Source organism: Cicer arietinum, chromosome 6 (genome assembly GCF_000331145.2).
Source record: "Cicer arietinum cultivar CDC Frontier isolate Library 1 chromosome 6, Cicar.CDCFrontier_v2.0, whole genome shotgun sequence".
NCBI lineage: Eukaryota > Viridiplantae > Streptophyta > Magnoliopsida > Fabales > Fabaceae > Cicer > Cicer arietinum.
Window position 1 is genome coordinate 5,039,916 of NC_021165.2, and position 12,877 is coordinate 5,052,792.

The 12,877-nt window shown below is 30.3% G+C and overlaps 1 protein-coding gene across 1 annotated transcript in view; it reads left to right on the plus strand.

Moving 5' to 3' along the window:
* The first annotated feature begins 9,195 nt into the window (after positions 1–9,195).
* Positions 9,196–12,877, plus strand: part of LOC101490078 (uncharacterized) — a 4,560-nt gene continuing 878 nt past the window's right edge. The window contains exons 1-3 of the mRNA XM_027335895.2: positions 9,196–10,452; positions 12,136–12,678; positions 12,802–12,875. Coding sequence (XP_027191696.1) covers positions 9,556–10,452; positions 12,136–12,678; positions 12,802–12,875 — 1,514 coding nt within the window. The 5' untranslated portion in view covers positions 9,196–9,555. The remainder of the gene's footprint in view (positions 10,453–12,135; positions 12,679–12,801; positions 12,876–12,877) is intronic.

The following is a 12,877-nucleotide window of genomic DNA, read 5'->3' on the forward strand; positions in this document are numbered from 1 at the left end:
CTTTCCCTAATCCCCCACTTACATGCAAGGACAAATTTCACTCATGTACCTTTGAATTTTTGTGTGGATCACTATCGGTTCTATTTTAAGCTCTAGTTGATAAAGTGGTATGGACAATAGACTATGCTATATTGTGCACTGATTGGCGTCTAATATTTTTTATATAATTTGCATAGAATTGCTTGTTACACCAAATTCAATTTTAGCAAGTGAATTCAAAAGAAATATAATGTAAAACTATGATTGAAGTTTAAATATATGCTACTTTTTGTTGAATTTAAGAAACATATTTAAAAAAAAATGTATTTAGTAGTGTGGAGAAAGTGGTTATGGGTAATGGGTGGGCAATAGGAGTGTTTGAATGGGTCCACAATGGTCACGGAACTTTGTTTGAACGTCTCAATGTGACATAACCCGTGAATATTTCTCATCACGGAAACAAGACACGTACTCACTCCCATCATGCTATTATCGATACTCTTCACGGGCCAAACTTCCTTTTCTTATTCTTCGCAAAATTTATGTCGAATTTCCATTGCATTCTAGTTATTAACAATGGAAGATAAGATAAAAACCCCGTCATTTTCATTTTCATTTTCATTTTTTTTAAATAATCATATTTGCTATAAAAAAAAAATTTAATATCAAGGGTGCCTACAAAATAGATAAAACTGTACTTTTGATTATTTTATTTTAATTTAATTTTTCACTTATAATTCTCCTATGTCATTTTTTTCTTTTTTCTTTTCTTATATAAGGAATTTAATATATTCATAAACGTTTACACCATTAGAGTAATATATATTATTGGTTTTGATGCATTTTTCTAGAATATTTGGGTGGAGAGATTAAATTGACCCATATTCCTAATTAATTTTAGAGTAAATTATCATTTTATAAATTGTAGAGACAAAATTGTCTAACTTTTATTAAATTATCAAAATATTTATTTACTATTTTTTTTGTAAAAAGTGTTCATTTACTATTGATATAGATGTCCTAAAATTTGAGGTATTTAAATTTGAAACTAATTATTATAGCGACGGACTGATAACCGAGGATATAGACATCATATTGTTTGAATTAATTTAGACAATAAAGTAGTTAAAAATTTGAAAACAAAAGAATTTGTCAATGAGTCAATTTCTCAATTGTTTTTTAAAGTGCCTAAATCCCTAATTCACATTCCTTAGCTACGATAACTTCCTTTAGCGAGTAAACTTTTTCTTGCGTCCAAACTAAGTTAATCTTTTTTTTCTTGGCTATGACAATAGCATCTATCTCCGTTCACAATACTTTCATTATGTGACAACAATTGATGGAAGTGTTTCTTATTACATATTAGTTGCGTCGAGTTTGCATTTGCGTTTTCATATGCTGGAAGCAAAGCATTGTCTATATTAATTGATTTATTTGTGAATGTGCTAGAGGTAATTTACTACTGCACACTATGTTTATTTCCTATTCATTGAATTGTATCTAATTATTCATTCCTATGCTATTTTTTTTAAGAGGTTCTTAAATTGTCTTCAAATGATTCCAAATCCAAAGAAATAGTGACATATCCTTCTCATGTTAGTGGAATCATAAAGCCTACAAACTATAGGTGCTAATTAACTAATTTGAATCAAATTTCAAAAGATGAACATGTAGTATCTTGCTAACGTCTATAGGTGCAGGTGGTTCAAACAAAAAATGAAAAACCAATTTCTCTTGTAGGTAAGAAAATTAGTTATTATATAAGAAAACCAATTTCAGATTTCTTTTGAGGTTTTAAGTTTTTTTAGCCTTAACTTTTGATCACATAATTTTAGTGTCTTTTGATACTTAGACTTTTATTTAAGAACTAGCGATCCGAAGAATAATAATGAAAATAGTATTAAAATCATTAATATTTCCTCATGCTGAATTCTGTATTTATTTATTTGTTTTTTTATTGTTTGTAAGTAAATATTAAAAGTTAATTTGTTGTTAAGATGAAATCTTGACAATTTAGAGGATATAAATTTTTTTTTTTAGATTGTTATGCATTATTTTACATGTCTCTTTTATGTTAGCAAAGCAATCATGTTTACTATTAGTAAAGTATACTAAGATGAATATGGTTTAGTTATTGTTTAATATAATATGCATGTAAAACTTTTATGTTAATTTTTAATATATATAATAATGAGAGACTTTTATTTTAATTGATTTTTAAATATATTTTATTTTATTATGTATTTAAATTTCAATAATTATATAAAATAAAATGTTAAATTATTATATAATTTTTATTGATATAAAAAAAATAATTTAAATAATAAATAATTTACAGTTAAAATATGTGTGAACATAAATGACGTGTCAATGTAATATAAAGCGATGGAAATAAAACTGTAGGTATAAATGGTGATTAAGTGGTATACAAATGATAAAATACCCATAAGTAAAATCTATAATTTAAACCGATGGAAAAAATTTATCATTATAATCTATACTGACAACTGAAATTCATAGGTATTTGGTAATTATGAACTATGCCAAAAGAATACCGTTCGATGTTGGTATAAACTATTTGAGAATATATCTGATTTTTCGATTTTTACCTATGATTTTTGGACCATCATTAAAAATTAAATTTCTTGTAGCAGTGAGTGCATGTTTCAAACTCTATTTAATGAAATAACTTTTGCAAAAAAGATATTAATAAGACATGGAAATATCTCCTCAATCCCAATTTATTTCTGTTGATTGAGATTGGTAACTAAGACATGCAAATAGATAATCCAACTAAAGACTAAATTTGGTAAATGAAATTTATACACATCAAAAAGACTAGTTAAATATTCTAAAAAATATGAAGAGACAAACGGCTTGGATTAAGAAGTTATCGGTTGCTGATGGCAAATTATGAAATTAGGTTCAAGGAGATTTTCACTTGAGAAGTTTTCGATGACTATACAATATTCACCATAAAAGAAAGTCAAAATATCTTAATCAAACTAATGAATACATGATTGAGTAAAAAAAAACATATTAAGAATCACGGGTCGAAGAGAGCGTAGATCCATTTATCTTAATGTGACATGTTCTTAGAAAAAAGAATATGACTTATTATTCACCTCATCCGTTTTTTTTTTCAAGAGCTATTTTAATTTCTTGTGTTTCTAAAAATACCACAATTTCATTTGGAAGTACACATTCAAATGAAAAAAGGTGTATTTCTTTTTAAAAAATACAAATTCAATGTGTAAAAAAATAAAATTTTTCCTACTTTCAAATTGTACATGTTACATTTTCAACTAACAAATCTAATTATTTTTCTACTTTCAAATTGCTTTGAGATAGTTTCAAGAATCACATTAATATTAACACTCATTGGTGAATATTTTTTTCTCTAAATTGATTGATTAATGTGGATGTTTATTGCATTCTTTTTTACCATAATTTTATCTTTGTGGATTTTCTTGATAAAGTTTTTAATAGACAATAATTTATATCTTTTATGATTGTTTTATTGTTTTGATAAATCCCGCAAAAATTGTATTTTTTTAATTATATTTTATTTTAATAATATTTTAAAATATTATAAATGATATATATTAACTGAAGATATCAACGAAGTTCAGATGTCAGGATAATTATGTGATATTCTTATGTTCTATTTTTTTTTTTAAGAAAATTGTAGATGAATATGAGAAAAGAATATTCCTTTTTATTCATTGGTTAATATGTTTTATTGTTGGGGGCATTTTCATTTTGAACTTGAATTACTTTGGGTTTTTTCTACTCCCTTTTTATGTTGAGTCAAAAACTCAAAATCTATAGCATTCTACCATGCAACCCCACACCTAAACTTTTCACTCCTTCAATAAAGTTTAAAAAAATGAGGTGAAAAAATGAGTGGTAATTTCTTTTTGAAGATTTTATAGAAATACAACGTTGTATTTTTTACGTTGATTGATAGAGTGACATATTTAAATATGGGTAGAGCTATCAATTTGACAAGCCCACTAAATATTGGCCCTAATCCACATGTTGGAGGGGCCAAAAAATTTCACAATTAAAAATACATCAAAAAAGAAAGCCCCTAAAATTTTATAGCCTATATAGGCCCACTTTTTAAAAAAAATTCAATTTTTTTTTAAAAATTTTGACAATTATTTTAATTCGACAAAAAAAAATTGATTTTTTTATTTTATTTTTCTCACAAATTCTTTTGAGAAAAAAAATGATTTAATTTTTTTAAAAAAAAAAATTAACTTTTAATTTTTTTCAAGATAAATAAATTTTGAAATTTTTTTAAGAAAAAACATAATTAAAAAAATATTGGGAGTATATAAGCCCATGAGCCCCCTTCCTTAAATCCAATGAAATAATGGGTCGGAAGTTTAAAAAAAAACTATTTTAATAGGCGACCTAATATATTAAACTTAGCAAGAAATTTTTTAAAATGAGCCTTGGAGTTAGAGGCTTGTTTGACAGCTCTAAGTGTGTGGGTGCATGATAAAATACTCTAAAATCAATCTTTTTAGTTTTTGTTATTCTTTCCATCTTTGGGCCAAGAATGTTCAAAATTGATTTTAATATCAATCTTTATTATAAATTTATAAGTAAGAAAAGTCTTCATATACCCCCCTCATTTCGAACTCCTACTCCTACCCCGTAAAAGAAATAAGATATTTGTTTTACCGCTAACAACTATTAGCAAATAAATATTTTTTTTTTCTTATCTAGTTCTACTCTGAAAACTCAAATTCAGAAAACATGTATTTCATAAAATAAAACTCAATTTAAACTTATAGGAAAAAATAAGTCTTTAAAAAATCTAAATTGTTTATAAATTAAAACACCATGAGACTATTCAAAGTGTTATATATTATTTATTTTGAGGACTCATAGTCGAACCGTTAGACCTATACCAAGTAGATTTTCTCCATGTTAGAGGAAAAATTTATAGTCTGAGTCTTCATAATAAACTGGATAAAAATTTTCATTTCGTCTTTTTTAAAATACATATATGCATTTTTTTTTATCTCGCTCATTTCTAATTTAATTAAAATCACTTACCATACATCAAGTTGAACACCAATTTTGGGATAGAAAGCGTAACAACTCTCCCTCAAACACTTTTTTCTTTGTTAACTCACAAGACGCATAAAATATTGATGACCAAGACATTTACTTTCTTATCTCCACTACATTACTTTAAGTTTCAAAGAGTTTGCATTATTTACCTTTCAACGAAGTTTTCATTAAAAATGCTTATGTGACATTTAGTGTGCTTATGTGACATTTGATGAGTTAATACTTTTAATTATTTTTTTATTCAAGACAAAATAAACCTCAAATGATATGAACTCTAAACATCTTCATAGTCTTCCATCCTCATCTTCAACCCATTGAAGAACACAAAAATCACAACCTACAAATTTTGGACAAAGTTGCTTATGTGGCCACTTAAACAACTTCATTTTCTTCATTTTATTTTTTTTATAAACATATATTAGTAGTTAATGATTAGTTAGTAGCAGAAAAATTTATCAATAGAATTGAACTCGTGAGCTCTTTTATAGCACCTCAATCCAACCATTAGACTACATCTTTGGGCTTATTCTTTTCATGTATGTTACTCCTATTGAAGTAGTTTTGGGCTTAAGCTCGCCAACAAAATTCTGAGTCATATGAATGAGGAAATGGACTTTGTCAACTGTCTAGTAAAATTCTCACGTGCTTGTGTAAGCCTCCATTCACTTAAAAGGGGTTATATGGTGAGCCATTTTTCTGGTTTGTGGATTAGTACTATATAACACCAAAATGAACAGGTAACAAAATATTTTAAAAAGGTATGAGAAAGACCATTACAAAAGACTATTACGGTGTATGCTGACAAATAGATACTAATAAACAATTAAAAGAGCAATTAATTATAAGCTCGATTTTAGGGGATAAAATGTCAAATTAATGTCTTAAATGGTTGAATTGTTATATTTATTTGATATAAGCCTCTGTAATTTAAAAGTTGAAACTTTGAATGATTTGATTTTGGACATGCACATGTGAAGAGGCAGCCTAGTAGTTACCAGATACTAGTATATCCACAAACTCTACAATTGGGTCAATCTTACCAAACGCTGAACTTATGAACAGACAAACTATGACACAAGAGTAAATTCGATATGCATCATTCATAAAGAAGATATTTATTTATATTATGCTACGTTTGTGTCTAAAGAGGTAAAATAAAATGAAGGGATTTACCGCTGCTGCATCTTTATTTGATTGAGTTGGTTCCCTTCCTGCAAAATCATCACCATCACGTGTATATATACCTATAGTATAAGAGTTCGTACATCAAATACAAACAAATGCATCAAATATAAAAATTGAATATCAAATTCTTATGCGACAATTAAACATTTAATCTATTGATTATTTAATTATCAAATAATTACTTTTTAATTAATTATTACTCTGAAATCTGCCTTCAGTTTAGAATAATTTAGGGATCTATTTAAATCAAACACCACGCGCTCTTCTCATTCATCCTAAATTTTTAGACACATTAATTATTGCAGCTAAAGGTATAATATAGCAAAATGAATAACACTGTCCATATTGTTCAAGCTTCAGAAATTGGCAACAGGAACATGTTCATATCCTCAAGACCAATTCCGAAGAGAGGGCAGATCAAATCCAAGATATATTTCTACCTATATCTATATCATTCTTCTAAGTTGAGAAGCATCATCGAATCCAATTAAGAGAAAAATAAATATTTAAAAGAAATATTGAAATTGATAGTGAATGAATTAAAGTGTATATATATATATTTTCTCTTCAATTTAGCGAAATGATTAGTCTCCCACTACCTAAAGAACCATGTTTAGTGTTCTAAATAATGAGCTTTAACTCTCCAATATTTATAATCACTATTAGATAAATTAGTTAACTAATTAATTATACTATAATTAGTTAGTTAGTATATACTAATTAATTATAATACTTCATCTGAATAACTAATTTACTAAGCACCTTAATACATGTTTGGCTTTAGGAAGAATTGACAAAATCACACTCAACATCAACTGTTTTGCAAAAGTAAAATAACCTACAAAATGACATAGAATTATCACCGTAAAATTGAACATATATTTAGTATGGCTTGTTCCCATCAATATGGGGGACTTGTTAATTTCCAACAATGTATCGAGTCATTGACCACCATGTTGCACCCTATCAACCATGTACCCACCAAATATTGTCATCAGCTACATATAATTCATTCGGTAAAAAAAAAAAACACATATAAATCATGTTGGTATCGAAAGTTTATATGAATCTTGGTAACACTTCAAACTCAAAGAACAAAACTACTTTCATAAAATTTTAAGGGTCTTTCACATAAAATTTAGAAATTTTTAATAAAAAATAAATTAAATATAAAATTTTTAAGTGTCAAAATTTTAAAAATGTATATTTAATTAATTTCTTGTTAAAAAATTTTAAATTTTTATAGTAGATATACTTAGAAAAACAAAATAAACCTTTTTCCTATTAACCAATTAACTTGTGATTGAAATGAAGTTCAATATTCATTTTTTGTAAATAAATAAAAGTGTACAAACTTATAAATTGTTGTATGAAGACCAACGGACCAACCCAACCCAAAAAGTCTTAATAATTTTTTGCTTTAATTTGTACAGCTCAACTTGTGTTAAAATATGAATCAATCGATTGACCATTGATCTGGTTCAAATTTAAAAACTGTAATAAAATTAGTTTCTTGATGAGTATGAGGGGCCAAACCCCTTAGAAAAAATAACAAGACTTAAAGTCTAAAGGAAACACGATAATGCTTCTATCTGCCAACATGGCTAAAAAAGCAAAATCATAGGCACATCCATAATCTCTAAAAAAACGAGAATCAAATTCTCGCTAGAGACATAACACAATATACAGTTTGCATCTTGACTTATATAACGACGAACTTGCTACTCATTGGTTTACAAACATCCCCGAGTTAATTCCCACAAGAAGCACTTAAGCTTCTCAAGCCACTTCCATTTCCAAGCATGATTAAAGTTATTAATCTAGTCCTCACGACTAGACCATTTCATAGCATCATAAGATGGTCTAGTAGATAAATTCTCAACATGTTCCCTAGCCCAAATCAACAAATTTTCTCACTACTCCAAATTTAAGGCAAACATATAATGCAAATACGATTCAAGATATTATCTGGTAACAAATTGTTCACACATTGCATTCCAAACCACTGTCAACACTAACAGAGTGTCGCATGCTCTTGTCCGCTTTGGTATAGGCACGTGATTCATGAAAGGTAGTCTCATCTATGAGTCGAATCCCACATATGAATCCTAGAGTCAACCCAAAAACTAGTAAACATTCCATTTCCAATCCTCCACCCTCACATTATTAATTTACACATCCCAAAAATCACATAACACACGTCAAAATTTCGAACTTAAAATTCTGAATCTCAAACATAATAGCAGAACCACATTTATATTTGTTGCAAATCACATAGATCCATAAGGCAATAGGTATGTTACAAAGGTCCCCATTAGACTTAACCATACTAACTTTTTTCATGTCTCTTTTTCTTAGTCCTAAACCCACCTTTCAATTTGGGGAGCAAAGTTCATCCTAGCTCAAATGATGAATTCTTTAAGCATTATCATATTGACCCCACAAAAAGTTTATGCACCTCTTGTCCATTTTATCACAAATAAATATAAAATGTTGCATTGAATGCATAACCTAATTAGAAAATTTTTGAATGACAGAGTCAACCGAAATAAGTCTTTCTGTAAAAAAAAAAAGATTTTTAATCTTACGTCCAACCAAAAATATTTTTAGATTATTTTTTGGAAATTATTTTTAATGACATGAGCTAATCAGGCTGATATTATACCAAAAGATATAAAATTAAAAACACAATTTATTTTATTTTTATTTTCAGTCAATAAATTGTTTTCCTTAGATGATATGATGAAAAATAGGGGAATATCACAGAAATCGTAATAAATATTCCCATCAAAATATTTAAAATTTATTAAATTGAAAGTTTACCTGTAAATAAATACTAACTAAACATACACAACGACCGGAATGATAACATTGGCCCACCTCCATCGCTATGAGGGTTTCATCTCTTTCCATCATATGAGTGATCCCAATTCAGCCCCAAAAAATATTCCAGTTGTATACTGTGAGAGTGAGAGCGAGTGGGTGTGAACTCAACTAGTAATGTCTTCGGCTTTCCAATTGCATTTGCATTCTCTTCTACCTCTTTGCAAAACCCTTCCCTTCTTTTATTTTCTTTAACCACACACGCCTCCCCCAAATCAAACCTCCCTTTACTTTTTTTATTTCCTACATTCATTCATATACTCCAACTCTAACATCGTTTATTTATTAACTATTATAATTCTATTATACTGCAAGATCTGATTCTTTCAAACTAAATTAGGGGCTTTTTAAGCCCCGCGATTTACATTACATCTCAAACATCCAAATAGTTCCATTAAGTATTAACACTAAAAAAAAATGAAAGATTCAGAAAAATTAATTTGGGAAAATACGAAGAATCCTACATCTGGCACCCCCATTTCTAACGGAGGTGTATTAGCAACAACACAATCTCGCACCTCCCACAAGCTTCTCGTCTTACTCATCCTCTTCGTTTCCATTACCTACGTCGTTTACTCGCTCAAACTCGTCTCAACTTCACGCGCTTGTAAAGATACACCATTTACATTCTCCACCGACACTCTCTCTCTTGCTTCAAAATCAACTCTCTCACTCATCAATGCAACCACCGCAACAACAACCACCGCCGCCGCAGAGAAAACAAACCTCCGCCACGTGGTTTTCGGAATCGCCGCGTCGGCGAAACTTTGGGAACAGAGAAAAAACTACATTAAACTATGGTACAACGCTACCGAAATGCGTGGCGTAGTGTGGTTAGACAACAAAGTAAAAACAGAGAAAAACGAGAGTCTCCCACCGGTGAGAATCTCCGGCGACACATCGAAATTCGCGTATAAAAACAAACAAGGTCACCGGTCCGCGATCCGAATATCGCGGATCGTATCGGAAACACTCCGTCTAGGGATGAAAGATGTACGGTGGTTCGTAATGGGAGACGACGACACCGTTTTCGTAACAGAGAATCTTATAAGGATTTTGAGAAAATACGATCATAATCAATTTTATTACATCGGAAGTTTATCGGAGAGTCACTTGCAGAACATTTTCTTCTCTTACGGAATGGCTTATGGCGGTGGTGGGTTTGCTATAAGCTATCCTTTGGCAAAAGCGCTTCACAAAATGCAAGATCGTTGTATTCAACGGTATCCTGGATTGTACGGTTCAGATGATAGAATGCATGCTTGTATGGCTGAACTCGGTGTTCCACTCACTAAAGAAACAGGGTTTCATCAGGTGAGTCGTTAACTCGTTCTGTTTTTTGTATTCATTGTTTTTAATCACTGTGTTTAATTTTTTTTTGTTGGTGCTGTCATTGTCTTATCATGAAACGTGGTAGTACACTGTCTCTGTTAATTTTGTGGCCCCTTTTGCCTTTTTTTATGGTTCGGTGGGTGAAGGACGAAAAATGAAATTGCCTTTTGTTTTACAATTTTTTTGGATTTTTTAACTGTTTTTTTCTAATAATAATAATAATTACAGTGTAAGATGTTTTTTGATTGGACTGTTGGACTCAATGAATGAATGAGAAGAGTAATAACTGAGTATAGTTTTTTTGCCTCTAATAACGAATTGCTATATTTAAACACTGTTGATTTATTTTGGTTCTGAAGATTTTTTTTTTGTTGGTGTGTCGGTGGTGTATTATTGGCATCGTTTGCATTAAATTTTTTCTGGTTTTTGTATTCTTGGCGGGATCCGAACTTCCACATTTAATTTATGGTCAGTGGAATTTAATTTCTCCTTTGGCTTGCGGGTTTTTTACGTCACATATTTTGATTGAACTACTACTACCAGTAATTATAACTAGATTTATCGCTTTCTTTCAGTCACTTTTGTTTATATTTTGAGACTGCGGAAATATTTATTCAGAGAAATGGTATGCACTTACCACAACTGGTTGGTATCACTACAGTGAAAGAATTAATAAAATTGAGAACACAAGTATGGGTTTGAAAATTAAAGGGCTCCGATATAATTTTAGAAATTATTAACAGCATTTTCAGGACATACAAATAATAAAAGCATGTTTAGATCATCTAGTTTAGCATGTGGGGCCGAAAACTTGGGATTTTGGATTGTTTGTACCCAGTAATCCACGTAGTTAGCACGTCGGTTGCTGTTAGATTGAGATTGAAATTGAATGGTCTAGATTTTAAGTTGGGTATTTTCAGTTTCTATAAAATCAAAATCTGCATTGAAATGTGGACATTTGATCTCAATCCAACAGCCATTGAGGTGCTGATAACGTAGATCCATAGAATTGCTAACGGCATGCAATCCAAATCCAAAAACTAGATGCTTATGCCGTTTTGGTGTTTAAATTTGACTTTATGATTGCAAATTTGCAAGAGCTACATGTGGAGTGGAAGGTTATGACTCTAAATGATAGTTGCCTGGTCCCAAAAATTCAAAGTTGTTGAGGGATTATTTTTTTTTTTTGGCAGAAGTTGTTGAGGCAATTAAGCAAAGTGATAATGGCTTTTACCTTTTCCCCTCACTTTTAAAGAACAGAGATATTTGCTATAAAATCTCCTTGACCTTTTCTAGGTGACCAAGGACACATGTTTAGTAATTAAAAGTTAAAATATATATTTATTATTAGTAGTAATTAGATGATTCCATTTATTTTAAAAAGAGAAAATGAATGTTATGATAGAATGTTATGGCGTCGTTTGATCCATGTAGCCGATCCTACATAGTGGGATAAGACTTGGTTGTTGTTGAATTTCATTTAAATTTTTTGTAAATATAGTATTAAAGATTTTCACCACACACAACATTATTGTACTTCATTTTGTTGAATAAAGCAGTATTGTAATGCTAATAATAGACAAGGAATGCAGTATAGTCAATTAGTCATGCATTCTATTATGTTAACTTAGTTTAACACTTACAGTCCCTGGTTTATTGAAACAGTATGATGTGTATGGCAATCTGTTTGGTCTTCTTGCGTCTCATCCGGTGACTCCGTTAGTGTCACTGCACCACCTTGATGTGGTTGAGCCAATCTTCCCCAATGTGACTCGAGTAGAAGCCCTACAACGGCTTACTATACCAATGAAGCTTGACTCAGCAGGGCTCATGCAGCAATCCATCTGCTACGACAAATCAAAGCACTGGACCGTTTCTGTTTCATGGGGTTTCACTGTTCAGATATTCCGTGGGGTATTTTCACCCCGAGAGATGGAAATGCCTTCAAGAACATTCTTGAATTGGTACAGAAGAGCAGATTACACTGCATATGCATTCAATACACGTCCGGTTAGCCGAAATCCATGCCAGAAGCCTTTTGTCTTTTACTTTTCGAAGGCGGAGTACAATGATACAATGCAACAGACACTGACTGAATATGAAAGGCATCGTGTTCCTCACCCAGAATGTCGGTGGAAGATGGCCGATCCTTCTTCTCTTAACAGAGTAGAGGTATATAAGAAGCCGGATCCGCATCTATGGGATAGAGTAAGTTACTGTCATAGTCTCTTAATGAAGTTAATATTATGCACCTTTAACTTGGAAACTTTACTGGTTTGGTGGCACTGAATTAATTTGATTTGGGTTTGTTTTGGTGTATAAATTTGGCAGGCTCCAAGGAGAAACTGTTGCAGAGTTATGAAGTCAAAGGAGAAAGGAACCATGGTTATAGATGTGGGTATGTGTA